Consider the following 17,146-nt stretch of genomic DNA (forward strand, 5'->3'; position numbering starts at 1 on the left):
GTGCCGCACACTGCATCAAATTGGTCTGCATGGCTCTTGTCCCAGAAGCCTCTTTTAAAGATGATGCACAAGAAATCCTGCAGTTTGCTGAAGACAAGCAGACTAAGGACATGTATTACTGGAAAAATGTCCTGTGGTCCAATGAGACGGCAAGTAGGTGAGGAGTACAAAGACAAGTGTGTCTTGCCTACAGTCAAGCATGGTGGTGGGAGTGTCATGGTCTGGGCCTGCATGAGTGCTGTCGGCACTGGGGAGCTACAGTTCATTGAGGGAACCATGGATGCTAACATGTACTGTGACATACTGAAGCAGAGCATGATCCCCTCTCTTTGGAGACTGGGCCACAGTGCAGTATTCCAACATGATAACGACCCCAAACACACCTCCAAAACGACCACTGCCTTGCTATAGAAGCGGAGGGTAAAGGTGATGGACTGGCCAGCCATGTCCCCAGACCTAAACCCTTTTAAGCATCTGTGGGGCATCCTCAAACATAAGGTGGGGGAGCGCAAGGTCTCTAGCATCCATCAGCTCCGTGATGTCGTCATGGAGTAGTGGAAGAGGACACCAGTGGCAACCTGTGAAGCTCTGGTGAACTCCATGCCCAAGAGGGTTAGGACAGTGCTGGAAAATAATGGTGGCCATACAAAATGTAGACACTTTGGGCCCAATTTGGACATTTCCACTTAGGGGTGTACTCACTTTTATTACCAAGGTTTAGACATTAATGGCTGTGTGTTGAGTTATTTTGAGGGGACAGCAAATTTACACTGTTATACAGGCTGTACACTCACTGCTTTATGTTGTAGCAGAGTGTCATTTCTTCAGTGTTGTCACATGAAAAGATATAATAAAATATTTACAAAAATGTGAGAGGTGTACTCACTTTTGTGAGATACTATATATATATATATATATATATATATAAACACTTCTACTTTATATTTAAAAACAAGAACAGAACATTTTAAAAAGAAAGTGTGATTTTGATTGTAACAGATATTAACACAAACGTTTGAATCATATGAACGAAGATGCTTTCGAAGAAAATCCATCCCTGTAACCAGGCAAAGGTTGATATAACATCTGGAACTGGAAATGAGAAAGGTCTCAATGGAAAAGTGGCTATTGTGACAGGATCTACATACGGGTATGTCTTAGATGCGATTACATGGATCTGGTATTATTTTTAGTGAAGGGCATATCATAGGCCCTGAAAGTGTGTTGGTGCCCTTTTGAAGCTAATTAAATCTGCTTCTTAGAATTTTGCAATTCCTATTACTTACAAAACTCTATGACGTCTATTCACTAAAATTTGGTGTTAGGGGTTAACATGGCCAGCCACATTCGACTGAGGTTACATGTCTCTCTTTAAATGGAATTTAATGTATTTGAATCCCTTCATCCCATTGGGCATAGATCCTTTAATACAATATAATGGGTGGTAGGGGGAGTTGTTATCTTTCTTTTGCTTAATAGAGATTCGTGATGATCCCTGTTTCTTTTTCACATACAAACACACACATATGTTGCCTAAGATGTGTGACACGTAGTCACATGACATCCGGTACAAAATTTAATCAGCCCAACAGAAGTGATAATACGTTTAGACAAGATCATTTGCCAGGTCTAAAAATTAGGTAAATACAACATCATGTCATGATTTATTGAACAAAAATAAAGCTAAAATGGAAAAGCCATACGTGAAAAGTACACCATTACTGCTTCTATAGGAATTAAGATGCTAAGTAGCAGACAAGTGCTATTAATCAAATGCCCTTTATTAATTGATCATAAGCAAGTGTGACTACCTCTATAAAAGTCAAAGTTGTAGCAGTTTGCATGTCAAGAGGGAAAGAACTCAACAATGATCTTAAAGAAGCATTTGTTGCTGTCTATCAATCTGGGAAGTCCATTATTCTACAGTAAGAAAAAGTCAAGATTCAAAACAGTTGCCAATCTTCCCAGTGTAAGAAATTATGACCCTCTTATAGGGTTATTCTTTTAGGGAATGTGTGACACATAAAACACAAATACAAGTATGTAGAAAAACATATACTAAAATAGGTCACTGTTATAAAACATATAATATACACAAAACATTTGATATGGGGATTGCGCTACTTATACTGCTGCTGTGAATTTTACAGCACTTTTTAATCAGTTTTCAAAGCCTACACTGCCCGTCCGTTGGAGTAGCTGTCCTTACCACTAGGTGTAGTATATCCTTCACAACACAACACAAACCCCCAAGGTCCCCCATTTCTAACTGTGGAAATAAAGCACAATCCAAGTCCCAAATAAAAGTCAATAACATATAATGTGCGAAGAATATCAGAGGCATTGTGTGACTATGCAGTTAAACGGTTAACACTGCACATTCGGTTCATTCTCAAAAGACGGCCACAGACAATGCATTCCATAAAGAATTATGACCATCCAGATAATTTTAGGTTAACTGTATTATTTGAAGAAAGTTTTTTTTGCCTATAATTTATTATAGATTATACTTTACATTGTAAATATTCATTTTATATGTTTAATTATATTGATTTTGTGGATGTTATATCATGTATTTTGTTTTAGATTTATGTTAACACATTTGAGTTTCATTTGAGTTTCATGAATATAGCTATTTTCTCTGCTGCCATCAGGTGGCTTGAATCATGACTGAGGTAGCGCCAATGCGACACCCTCTTTTACCCCCCTTCCCACAATAAATACACAAACACAAAGTAAATAATATAATGCTTTATTATAGTCAACTATGGAAAAATAAGGCCACGGTGCAGTCTGCTTTACGCTTTCCACACCGTGACACAGATATAAATAACTTTATTCATAGCAAAATGAACTTTATTTGTAAACACCATATAACAATATAGCAATGCACGTGCCGCACCACCCGACTTACTTATGACACGTGCAAGCCTTAAAACTAACAATTGTAAACCAAATATAAAGGCTACAAATCATAACCCTAAATTGTAAACAACCAAACCGGCTGGCACAGACGTAAAACCGTAAAAACGTAGAGACCACTGGCGTCCCCTGCACGGCAGCCATTGTCACGGCTAGGATTCACCAAGGCACAAGCCCAAGGAGTGTCCTGCACTTAGGCCGAGGGCCTGTGCACCACGGGTCAAACCACACCTAAGGTGGTTAACCCTTGCCCTATGCCAGCTTGATAACCAACCGCCAAGAAACAGAAAAAAGAGGGGTGGGAGGGAGGGAAAGCTTTCCTGGTCAATCGAAAAAGTGACCTAAACAGGGTGGGCTCCCATATATATAGTGACCCCCACCCCTAAGCACAGTAAGGTGATGCACACCTATCAATCGTCAGCTCAGGGCCGTCAATCAACATTGACCGCCGGCCCCCCTAGCTGACTCAGCAAATTTACTAAAAAACAGGAAAACGGGAGGGGGAGAGGGCTGCCTGTCGTCCCCTCAGTCATGCGCCCTTCTTGCTCCATGCTCTCGCCTGGGGCCTTCTTTCACAACACTACCTTACAGTCAATTGATATGGCTACGTCAATGAGTGTTTAGCTTAAATGTGTCACTTGCTTGTTTAACACGTTTTTAAACTAGTAAAACATATTTTATTTTCTAATCTATTTTTTTTACTTTTTTAGCCTGGATTATCACAGAGCGATGAGCCTCTTACATTCTATATGTTATTGAATTTCTTTTTTTTAAGACTATAGACCACAATAAAGCTACAAAATCTGTTTCCATTTGGACTTGGATTTTACTTTTTTCTATAAGAGTGCCAATGTTTTTGTGGTGATTGTCTTTCTAAGAGCTGCCAAAATGTGAGCTGATGTGTGCTGTGCTGCTCATCCATAACCTCAGCATGGTGTAGAATCATCCAATTTGCCTACACCACAAACCGTATGAGGTGAAGTGGATGGTTTGTGCAGCTGCCTTGTATAGCTCATCCTTCAACAATGAATCACAAGACTGCTAGAGGGATTGCACTACAGTTCTGCTGAAGGGGGTGTGAAAGGGGAGGTGATTGGGGGAGCGACGGCCTCATAGAGAAGGAAGTACCTCTGACAGCAATAAGCTGACCAAGCAGTTATGTTGGTTTATTCGACTGCTGCTTTGACAAGCCCTTTGAATGGAAAGTCCAAAAGTGTTCTAGTGTAGGCCGGTGCAGTGGATGTCCCTGCCCACCTGTCTCTGGGAAAAATTCCCACTCTTAGAGAAAGCTGAGGCCTCTCCACACCATTTTCTGCTGCTCGTGGCATCTGTTGTTGGTTTGTTCTTAGTGCCAATGCTACAAGTTAACCCCGGAAAAGCTGCACTGTAATGTGTATGTAGGTGTTTGTTCATATCATAATTTGTGAGATCACCACCTTACCCTGGTGGAAGTTGTGTGGCTTGACTCCTACAAGTTTAACTCATAATCTAAATCCAAGTCATCATCATCAACACCATTGTTGCCGACCATATCCTTTTCTACTTGAGCACAAGGTCCACTTCTGTTGCTAGTGTAGACCTTCCCTCTTCTTCCTCACTTTCTTCAGGACCAAAAATAGATCTGCTGCTTTCATCTGACTATGCCTGATCATCTTTGCTCTGGGGGTGCTAACAATGTTTGTGATAGTGGTAGATTAATTTCTTCTGTCAGCGACCAAATCACCAGGATATGACCCATCCATTAGTCCTTGGTAGTAACTAAAACCTGATGCTGCTGCTGTGGTTTTTGGTAGGTCTGACTTTAAGCATTAAGGGACTTGTATACCAGGAGTTGCCTGATTACTCTGCCAAACCCAGGGAAAACTGGAGTCACTGCTTTTCACAGACATATCAATTTTTTTTGTACTCGCCAATAAAAAAGAAAAAGGAAAGTATAACCATAATCAGGAATTTCGCACAATTCACTATAATGGAGAGGAGGCAATTGATCAAAGAGATTGCTTCAAAGGGAAACCTTTTGGATTGTGACTCCCCAGTGGGCTTGAATGATAATTTACCTATGACTTTGTTTTCTAGTTTCCTTACTGGTGCAGACTTATACCAAATTCCTTTTTGACAGATTTAATACACTGGATTTATTTAGGTTCACCATAAGTGTTGTTTATGTTTATGTCCTTAATGACTTTATTTAATTATGGATAGCCTACAGTTGCATAGTAAATTTATTATGGTGGAGGGTTCAAGTTTTAGGGGATTGACTATATGTTTGTGTGTGTGTGTGTATATATATATATATGAAAGAGTTTTAGGCAGTTGTGATACTACAAAATACTATAATGTAAGAATGCTTTAAAAACATAGACACGTTAATAGTTTATTTGTATCATTTAACATAAAATGAGTGAACAGAAGACAAATTGAAATCTAATCAATATTTGGTGTGACCACCCTTTGCTTCCAAACACCATCAAATCTTCTAGGTACATTTGAACATAGATTTTTAAGGAACTCAGTATGTAGGATGTTACAAATATCTTGGAGGACTAATAACAGTTCTTTGTGGATTTAGACAGCCTCAGTTGCTTCTCTCTCTTCATGTAATCCTAGACAGACGTGATGATGTTGAGATCAGGGTTCTGTGGGGGCCCTACCATCACTTCTGTGACCTCTTGTTCTTCTTTACGCTGAAGATAGTTCTTAATGACTCAATGGAACGTTGTCATGCTGTAGAGTAAATTTGGGGCCAAATAGGTGCCTCCCTGATGGTAATGCATCATTAAGTATCTGGCTGTACTGTAGCATTAAGAAAACCATTAATTTTGACCAAAGTCCCAACTCAATTTGCAGAAATACAGCCAAAAACTTGCAAAGAACCTCCACCATGCTTTATTGCAAACACCTCCACACATTCTTGCACTGCCCTCCAGCCCTTTGATGAACAAATTGCCTTCTACTACAGCCAAACATTTCAAATTTTGACTCATCAGAGCAGAGCACCTCCTGCACTTTTTCTACACAACATTTATTGTGTTTTCATGAATAGGCTTGACCTTGCTTCCACATCCGAGGTATGGCTTTTTGGCCACAATTATTTAATGAAGACCACTTCTGACTAGACTTCTCTGGACAGTTATCCAGGGCCCCACTGTTTTCTGCTAAGTCTGAGCTGGTGGCACTGCTGGACATCTTCTGATTACAAAGGGAAGTAAGCACTGTGTGTCTTTCCTCTGATGCTGACCACAGCATCTATGGTGCTCAACATTTCTTTGTGGTCTCAATGTTTCTTTGAACTTCTTTTTTAAAGAGCTTGTACAGAACATCTGTAAACTCCTGTCTGCTTTGAAATTTCTGCCTGGGAGAGACTTTCTGATGCAGTATAACTACCTTGTGCTGTGATCAGCTTCGCCATGGTGTATGACTCTTTGACATTACAGTAAACTTGTTAGTGAGTTTGGCTGTTCCTTACCATTACAATTATAGACTGATCATGTTTTTGTCACTGGGCAAATGTACAAAATCAGCAGGGATCAAATATTTTTTTCCTTCACTGTAAAGATCCAGAATATCCTTCTTGAACTAAACTTTTATTGTGTTGTACTTTTGTTGGAGTGTTTTTTTTTTATAGTATAGTGGATGGGGACTAAAATGATAAATCAATACAATACAATAATAATTCTGCATCCAGCCATTTATAGTATCCTATGTAATGCGCTAGATAACTATCCCTCCCTTAATATGCGCAACAGGGGCATTATACCCCTTGTCAGGGTGCATTGCTTAAATCCCATTACAACTCTGTCAAAGCAGAATCTCTGCTGTGTGCTATAGAAATAGAAAAAAGACTAGAAGGTTTTGTGTAACATTGGGCATAAATGATTATTCTCTAACCCTTTATAGCATACTGTTGGTTCCATTTACCTTCCAAACAGAACTCTCCCCTTCAAAGCAAAACCATTTTTGTATATTTGTTGCCATTTACATTGGAGAGTCCAATATATGCTTCTTTTTTTTAGTATTGGACTGGCTATGGCACGTCGCTTGGCACAAGATGGTGCTCATGTCATCTTGTCTAGTCGCATTCAGAAAAATGTGGATACAGCTGTGGAGAAACTTAAGAATGAGGGTCTGAGTGTTATTGGAATAGTTTGTCATGTGGGTAATGAAGAAGAACGGAAGCAATTAGTGGAAAAGGTAAGAAGAACTAGTCTGTTTCATGAGTCCAAAAGTTAATAGACTTATGTCTTAGTTGTGTACATAGTCGGTGATTCCTATTGTTCCAAGACTGATCAAGATTGCTACTGCATACAGGCCATAGTATGATTTTAATGATGACCATGCCAGTTCAAATTATATTTTTTTTCACAAGCCAACCCTTTTAGTACCAGTGTTTCTGACACATTATTTATCTTTGTTTAGGTTTTTTAAATATGGAAATTGTTGTGCCTTAATCTTTAGATTTCTGTTTGTAATTAGTGCCTGTGGTCAGTCATAACCCATAACTTCATAGGAGACATTTAACATTGCAACTTAGAACCATTAATATAAAACATCATTTCAAGTTATTATAATGATTTATTTTCAAGGCCCTGGAACTATATGGTAAAATTGACATTCTCATCTGTAATGCTGCTGTAAATCCATTCGTTGGTCCACTTATGGAAACCACTGAAGAGATGTGGAAAAAGGTTTGTGTTAAATATTGATAAAAAAATAAAATACCCCATGTAAATTATTGTAAGAACTTACAAGACCCTGTACTGAATGATGTAAAAAAAACAGCAACTTTTAAAATTCACTGTTACTCTTTCTGACTGTTCCCCACAAATAGGTGTTTGAAGTGAACGTTATCTCAACCTTTCTAATGATAAAGCTTGTTGTACCACACATGCAAAAACAAGGGTGAGTGTGCTCAGAGTCTTTCAGTGGAATGTCTTTTCATACATAACTTTTTAATGAAATGTTTACAGTAGTAGGGATACATTTTCTGAATATAGATTTTTTATTTAATGGTAACTGCTGCATCCCTGGGTCTCTGTGTCTCTTGCTGCTTTCTCTGTGTAGGGCAGTGATGGCGAACGTTTTTGGGCCTGTGTGCCCATTTTTGTGCATCAAAACAAGTTGCAGACCTCAAAGTGCCAACACTGCATATTAAACATGAAGAGGACGTTTTTTCGGTACAAAATAACTATACACAACAGTATGCATCAATATAACATATTAATAGAAAGAGATTATTTTAGGAAAGGCAGTGGGACCCAGGGGACATTTCAGAGGACTGTGGGAAACAAGAGATGCAAACTATTGAGCTTAAAAAATAACAACAGAGAATTAAGTATTAGCTCTTTCCAATATCTGCGGTGGGAGCGGAAGGCGTCCGTCTTCCAGTGGTGCGCGCTTCACAGCTGAGCGCCGGAACAGCAATCACATTCCTATCATGCCCAGGCATATCCAGATTCCAGGATGTACTCGCAGACTTGGCATGATAGGAGTATGATTGCCCTATCTACCCCTTCTCACTCCCTTCTGCCCTATCTACCCCTTCTCCCTCCCTTCTCCCCTATCTACCCCTTCTCACTCCCTTCTCCCTATCTACCCCCTTTCCCCTGTCTCACTCGCTTCTCCCTATCTACCCCCTCCTAACTATCTACCCTCTCCCTCTTTGAAGTTCACTTACCTTTCAGGAGTCCTGCGGTGGGGGTGCAAGGCCTCTGCCTCCCAGATCTGCCACTGTATGGAACAGTATAGAGTGATGGGAGTTATGATGTACTTTTAGAGCATAATTAGGTCATGAAAAAGACATTGGAAATGGTACAGCATAACACCCATCACTCTCACACACTTACCAATCCACACATATACCAATCCACACACATACTCATCCACACACATACTCATCCACACACATACTCCAAACCACACATATATACTAATCCACACATATACACCAATCCACACATATATACTAATCCACACATATATACCAATCCACACATATATACCAATCCACACATATATACCAATCCACACATATATACCAAACCACACATATATACCAAATCATACATATATACCAAACCACACATATATACCAATCCACACATATATACCAAACCACACATATTTACCAAACCACACATATATACCAAACCACACATATATACTAATCCACACATATACACCAATCCACACATATATACCAATCCACACATATATACTAATCCACACATATATACTAATCCACACATATACACCAAACCACGCATATATACCAATCCACACATATATACTAAACCACACATATACACCAAACCACACATATACACCAAACCACACATATACACCAATCCACACATATACACCAATCCACACATATACACCAATCCACACATATATACTAATCCACACATATACCCATCCACACATATATACTAATCCACACACATACCAATCCACTCTCACTTAATGCTTTCCTACCTTTCCTTTCTTCTTTCAGCTTCTTTTCCTCCTCTTCGCTCCTCTTCTTCAGTTCTTCTGTCTTCTTCCGGGTCAGAGGGCACGGACAGCGGTGGGCGCGGCTTCAGTGCTGTGCGCCGAAATCTGACAACAAACCCTGGCGCACAGCAGCTGTTGCCGCGCGGATCACAAGGGAGCGGTATCGGAGGTCTTTAACAGACCTCCGGCTCCCTTGAGTGATTTTAAGCCGGGTTCAACCCGGCTTAAAATCACTCAAGGGAGCCGGAGATCTGTTAAAGACCTTCGATACCGCTCCCTTGCGAGCCTGCTCCTCCAGCGGCGGACATTACTGTCCGTCTCTGGAGGGGTGCCGGGTGCCGCAAGTTGGCACCCCCCTGATGAGCGGCGGCGTCGGACCCCGCAGCGGCGCCCCCTGGAGTGTGACACCCTGTGCGGTCGCACAGGTCGCACACCTCAAAGGCCGGCCCTACGCGGGAGCCGACGCCGTGACTACAGTGTATGACTGTAGTCACGGCGTGCCCACAGAGACGGCTCGGCGTGCCAACAGCGGCACGCGTGCCACGCGTTCGCCATCACTGGTGTAGGGGAATAGTGTTTGAACCTGACTACTCCCTGTCCCTACTTCCCATCCTGCTCTTCACCCATTTAAGACTGTTTGGGCTAGCCCTGCAACTAGTATTACATCTACAGGTGAATAGCACTGCCCCTTCAGGAAGCCACCCCCCCCCGAAAGGAGAGTGCTGGGTAGCCAATTCTGGGATGTACCATAAGGTAGATGTTTTCATTCATAGACGCAGGAACAGCACACACCATTATCACCATCATGGATGCACAATACTTAAGTTAATAATCTGGTTTAAATACTTTAGAGTTAATTACTTTTTTCTGATACACATAATTATATATGATTACAAATATATTTATATATATATATTTAACTTCTAAAGCAATATTTTTTTTTTATAGAGCTGGAATAATTATTATCTGTTCTTCATTTATTGGTTATATACCTCATCCGGTAAGTACTATAAAAAAAAGGTCCTAATAATCAATACTGTGCAAGAGTCTTTTGTGTGAAAAATGTTGTAAAGTGAAAATTCTTAAAAAGAAATAGACATGTTTATATGTTTATTACTAGACTTGGGCACCAGGGAGGTCTTCGTGTTCGTCTTCGTGTTCGTCTTCGTGCTCGTCTTCGGCAAAAAAAAAAAAATCTTTGTATTCCGCAAATATTCGCCCGTTCCTGTCTTCATGGAAGACATGTGGCTTAAAAGCCATACCTCTGATGTTAAAACAAGGCCAAGCTGCTCAATTATTCACAAAAACACAGGAACTGGGGTACAGAGAAATAGTAGATATGTGCAAATGGACCAAAAATAATGCAGACTATTTTTTCCCACTATTTGTTTTTGAACAATAAACTCTGTTTCCTGCGCATTCATCTTGGATCAAAACCAGGAGGCATCTTAAATTTGAAAGTGAGATTTCTCACATGCTCATTCACTCTCTCACGCACTCTGAATGTTTCCTTACTTTCTACGCTGACTGTGTCTGCTTCTGTGAGTCATAGATCTGCTCTAGCATTCTTTTCATTTTCTCTCTTCCCTCTTCTTTCTTCATCCGGACAAAACCTCCAGATGAACTTTAATGAAAATGATGGCGCTTCCGGAAACATTGTCCAATCGGGCAGAGGATGTCACCGGAAGCTCCGCCAGCTTTGAGGAAGTTCATGAGAGGTTATCTTAGGGCAAAATGATGGAGCTTCCTGGCACAACCTCTCCCCTAATCCTAAGTGAAGGAAAGTGTGAGAGAACATTCATTCATTTGAAGGAACATTCAGAGCTTATCACTTTATTTTTATTTACTTTGTACAAATTGATGAAATATGGAAATTTAATTACATTGCAACTTGTAGGAATTCAAATGCACCAGTCTGGACAATGGCAGCATTCTGGATTGATGAATCAAAATTTTATACATTTGGTTATAGCATAAGGCAGTTTGTTCACCGAAGGGATATAGAGCAGTACAAAAAAAGAGTCTTTGTAGGCAACAGTGAAGCATGGTGAAGGTTTCCTTGAAGGTTTGGGGCTGCATTTTTGCAAATGTAGTTGGGTATTTGGTCAGAACTAATGGACTCCCAATGCTAAGAAGTACAAGCAGTCACTTATCCATCATGCAATAACATCAAGGAGGCATCTGATTGGCCCCAATTTTTTTCTGCAGCGTGACAACGACCCCAAACATACAGCCAAAGTAATTAAGAATTATTTTCAATGTAAAGACGAACAAGGAGTTCTGGTTTGGCCCCCACAGAGCTCTGATCTCAACATCACCAAATCTGTCTGGGATTATATGAAGAGAGAAGCAATTGAGGCTGCCTAAATCTCCAAGATGTTTGGTACAACTTGCCTGCCGAGTTCCTTAAAAAAACTGAAGAACCTAGAAGAATTGATGCTATTTTGAGTGCCAAGGGTGGCTATTTTTGAAAGCATTTTTATATTTTTTCACACCTGTCTAAAACTTTCATAGTATTGTTATGTAGCCATTTTGTTGGTATAATTAATGTGTTTTTTATAATATGTTATCAATGCTTTATAATTTAAAATAATGATTATTAAAACAATATATAATGTACTATTTTATTTATTATAGTATGTAGGCCCTTATGCAATATCTAAGACAACCCTACTTGGAATGACCAATGTTTTGGCTCAGGCTTTGCGCCCCATGAATATCAGAGTAAATGGTCTAGCACTGGGACTGATCAATACTAAATTCAGTGATGTGGTAAGTTTTGTAAAAATAATTGGCCATTACTCATAGGCTACATATTACAGTTAAATACAATCAGTGTAATGCTGTTTAAAGATTAAAAATTAGTCAAATAGATATTTAAGAAACACATTGTGTGTACAAACCATTGGAGCAGCCATCTGCTTTCTCTCTTTGCATTCATTTTTTTTTAAATTTCCCTTTTCACATTTGTTTTCCTGCACCTTTTTAATTCATCTAATACTCAATTCCCTTCTTAATTGCCTTCTTTAATTTTTCCTTCACTCCCTCCTCCCCTTTGCATGATGGTAGCACACTGTCTTGTTTCCAGTTGAAAATTATTTAAAGAATAATGAGTAATAACTAGATTCAAAATACAAGGTTATACAGTCACATGTAACCTTTATTTTAACTGCTTAGAACTGAATATGTGGTTAAAAAAGATTAAATTGAACCTTATATTTTAGATCTTTATCACTCATGGTTCTTTTTAAATAACTTATGGTTCTTGTTAGTGTTACCCCCTTTTTCAGTTAAAAAAATAACATTGTAAGATTGCAATTCTTTTGTCAAAAAACATACATTTTTTTATGTCTCAATAAAAATTTCATTAGAGAAAATAAAGAATTGATGAACTGTACAAATTTCCTGTTATTGGCCCTCATATTTGCACATAGTGATGGTGAGGTTCAGCTCCCAAAATAACCTAATACTAATCCTTGACATGTGCAAATGGGCCAAAAACTATTCTGATTTTTTTGTTCATTTTTGGCCCATTCGTTTTCCAATTCGGAGGCATTTTTGAAAAAATTAATTGCCCAGTGCCCACATTCACTCTCTCACACTCTCATTCTTGTTCATGCTCACACTCTCTAAATGTTTCCCTACCTTCGTTGCCAACTACTTCCCCTTCCGCATCATCTTCTCCATCTTCTGTCTTCTCCCTTATTTACTCGCTTCTCTTCTCTTTTTTATCTTCAGTTTGCTATCTTCTTTCTTCATCTGCATCTCCACAGACATAACCTGGCAAGAACTTCCAAAATGGCAGCACTTACGGTGATGTCCTCTCACCCATCCTCCAATTGGGGAAGAGAACATCACAAAAAGAGCCTCCATATTGCTCTTACTTGGCACTTTCGGTGCATTCCTCTTCCCTGATTACAGAATTAGGGGATGACATCACTGCAAGCACCTCTATTTTGGTGGAAGTTCACTCAGAGATGTGGAAAAAGAAAGAAGATAGCAGATTGAAGATCAAGGATTGAGGACAGAATAGAGAAGAGAACAGAGAAAAAAAGGCAGAAGATAGAAGATGAAGAAGATGCAAAAGTGAAAGTGGTCGGCAGAGAAGGAAGGGAAGCATTTAGAGAGTGTGAGAAAGAAAGTGAATGATAATGAGAGGGTGAGAGAGTGTGAATGAATGTGGACTTATTTTCGAGGCTTTGTATAAATATAACACAATTCGGTAAATCTGCAATTCTTATGATTCCGAACGCATAAGTCTAACTAATACTCATTTTTCTGACTATAACATATTTTCATTTTTATTTTTCTCTATAACTGACAAAACATTTTACATGCGCCACATTTAATGTAAACTATCATACCATCTGATTTATTAACTATATTAACTATTCTTTTGAAAATAATATGTATTTTTTACAGATTAAAAAGACTGAAGAATTGGAAAAGATGATAATACCTGTTGGTGTTCAAAGGTATGATTAAGCAGTACACACAGTTAAACATTTTTTAAGAGACTAAGAAACTGTAGTGCACTAAATGATGTATTCATTGAAATCTATATTTACGTTGGAGACATCACGTGGAAGAAGTGGGAATGTCAATTCCTATAAGCACACAGTGTCCCTTTATTTATTTATACAGCATCGGAACAGGATCTTCAGAATGCTTTCATATGATGGAAAGCTTTGGGCAGGGGCGCACCTAGAGTATTTGGCCCCCGGGGGGGAATACTGTATGTGGCACCCCCTCTACACAAAAAAAAATAATGTTGGCAAGAATATTTATTTCACAAATTTGTAAACTGTATGTCTACTGGGAACAAAATAGAAATCTAAAAAAAAAAAAATATTAACTTGTAAATGAATTAAATAAGTTTAAATAAATAACATTTATTGAACAGATTTGGTACAGCATAACTCCCATTACTATGTAGGCCTCTGCCCCTAAAACAGCCTTTCTGTGCCACCGCTGCCCCTAAAACAGCCTCCACGTGCCAAGGCTGCCCCTAAAACAGCCTGGCTGTGCTACCGCTGCCCCTAAAACAGCCTGCCTGTGCCACCGCTGCCCCTAAAACAGCCTCCATGTGCCAAGGCTGACCCTAAAACAACCTGGCTGTGCCACCTCTGCCCATAAAACAGCCTGGCTGTGCCACCTCTGCCCCTAAAACAGCGTGCCTGTGACATGTCTGCCCCGAAGCAGCCTGGTTGTGCCACCTCTACCCTGAAGCAGCCTAGCTGTGCCACCTCTGCCCCTGAAGCAGTCTGCCTGTGCCATCTCTGCCCCTAATTACTTACTTCATTCATTCATTTTCCCGCACCCCTTTACCTCTCTTGAAGATTTCACTGGTCCGGTAATCACTGGGGGGGGGGCGCAGACGTCTATGCAGCCTGACGACCGCCTAACACAGAGCTGCAGCTCACTTCTTTGGCGCCCGCACACTGTGTGAGGGAACTCTTTCCCTGCCCACTTTTTTGCCTCCGCTGTGCGGGGAAAGAGTTTCCTCACACAGTGTGCGTGCACCACAGCAGTGAGCTGCAGGCCCATGTTAGGCAGCCGTCACAGCACCCCCCTGATGAGTGGCACCCTCGGTGGACCGCTCCCCTCGCCCCCCTTTAGCTACTGGCTTTGGGTTTTTTCATATGCCCCATCGACTGCCATAGTCAACATTTGTGTTAGCCAGCTGCTATATTTTGTATTAGTTACTATTTCACATATATGTTTTATATAAGTTTATTTTGCCTTATTTACTTTTGATATTATAATAAAAAAATTGTTCAGTTCTTCAGTTATTTATACCCTGCAACAGTGTTTACAGGTATGCCCGCCCAAGTGATCTCCCCCACCTTTTCCTTAATGATGTTGTTAAGAGGCATATCCATGATACAGATATGGTACTGGTTTCAGTGAGTCAGCAAAACTGAAGCTTCTGACATCCCCTCTCAGTGTGCTGCCTCTAACTGGATGCAGGACGGGGGTTTATCTGAGTTAAGAAGGAAAAGCTAGCCACCCTAGATCAATGTCAGTGGGGTATCACCTCCTGCAGCTGGTTCTCCCTCTCTAACAGTACAAGTAACAACAGTACAATCCATTGTCCCTCAAAAGCTGCTGGATTGTGCAAACCTTACTTTTCATACAAGTAAGGATTTCTCAATTGTGTATAGCAAATGTAAAAAAGTTAACCTTTTTATAATTTTATAACCAACATTATGAATTCTTATTTAATATTTGATTATGTTACTAGGTTTGGAGAACCAGAAGAATGTGCCAGTGTTGCTTCATTTCTGTGCTCCAAAGATGCCACATATATTAATGGAGAAAACATTGCCGTAACAGGAGGTATTCTTGGGAGACTTTAAATACAATGCAATAAAGAAACAGCTGGAAGACATGCATTTATGATTTTCTATACAAGCATATAATGCTTCTATATAAGCAAATTAAAATAAAACAGTTTTTCCTAATCAGTTTGCACGGTATTCATGAGGACTGCCCAAAACCTTGTTTTGTCGCTCCCTTGGCTCAGCCCCTTGTGCTTGCTCATAGCACCATGTGTCCTTTTCTTCACTGTGCTACACCTTTCCCCATGTATCTTTCTTTGTTCTCTTTATCTCTTCTCTTTCCCTCTCTCTCCCTTTTCTCTTCTCCCTCTTCATTTATCCTCCTCTTCCTCTTTATCTCTCCTCCTTTTTGTTGTCTTTTCTCACATTCTGTCCCATTTCTTCCCATATTTTATTATCTCTCTCTTATTATCTCTCTCTCTTATTATCCTGGGATATGATGAACATTGCTTGTAAGCTATTCTATGGTAAGGCATGGAATAAAACTACTACCAGTGCCACCATAACATCACTGGTGCCACCACTACTGCAAGCACTCTTCAGAGCAAAGATGTACAGGCACTGCAGATTATAGCAGCAGATCTACTTTTGGTGCAGAAGAAAGAAAATGAAAGGTTTACTCTTGCAGCAGGACTGGGCCTTACATCCCCTTGTTCCCAAGTGGAAAAGCATATGGTCAGACAAAGTTGTTGATAACGAAGATGACCTTGATTTAGGTTATGAGTCACAGGAAAATGGATCAAGTGGTACATATTACAGTAATTTCTATAGTAGATGTGTTGCTTCTTCCACTTTGTAGGAGCAGCAGCATAGCTATGCCACTAGTTCCTCTAAATCAGCGGTTCTCAACCTGTGGGTCGCGGCCCCTTTGGGGCCCCTTTTTTTAATAACATAAATGGTTGAATTCTATTTTAAAGTAAGAACATAGATGTTCATAGTAAAACTAGATTCCATTCTCAAGTACGTCTAACCTCTTTGCATCTTTAACCAGTTAACTAGTCATAAGCACCATGTTCTTCGCATCCTTATGATGAGTTAACTCATCATGCAGTTAAGATAAATGTGAGTTTAATACTTATCAGTGCTCTGTGTTAATTCCTTGACCCGATCAGTCATCCTGGGGTCAGCTGACCCCTATGATTAACCAATCACAGCAATCACTGATAATCACATGACAAAGTCAATGTTATTAAACACTGACCTTGTTTTTATGGTCACTCTCTGTAACCTCTCATGCTGACCGTGAGGTACAGAGAGTGATAGTACAGGTACAGATACTCTTAAAAATGTATTACATGTATTAAAATTACCCCTTTCTATAATAAACTGTGATCAGTGTTCTTTTACACTATTTGTTTTGCATTTTTAACCATGTGTCCCCTATTTAAATT

The 17,146-nt window shown here is 39.8% G+C and overlaps 1 protein-coding gene across 1 annotated transcript; it reads left to right on the plus strand.

Annotated features, from left to right (window-relative positions):
* Positions 1-998: 998 nt before the first annotated feature.
* LOC128500393 (dehydrogenase/reductase SDR family member 4-like) lies at positions 999-15,866 on the plus strand. Its single transcript, XM_053469535.1, has 8 exons — positions 999-1,150; positions 6,936-7,113; positions 7,506-7,607; positions 7,751-7,821; positions 10,363-10,414; positions 12,052-12,186; positions 13,837-13,889; positions 15,659-15,866. The coding sequence occupies exons 1-8, from the start codon at positions 1,035-1,037 to the stop codon at positions 15,771-15,773; spliced, it is 822 nt and encodes a 273-aa protein (XP_053325510.1). The 5' UTR covers positions 999-1,034; the 3' UTR covers positions 15,774-15,866.
* The last annotated feature ends 1,280 nt before the right edge of the window (positions 15,867-17,146 follow it).

This window comes from Spea bombifrons, chromosome 1 (assembly GCF_027358695.1).
Source record: "Spea bombifrons isolate aSpeBom1 chromosome 1, aSpeBom1.2.pri, whole genome shotgun sequence".
Lineage (NCBI taxonomy): Eukaryota > Metazoa > Chordata > Amphibia > Anura > Pelobatidae > Spea > Spea bombifrons.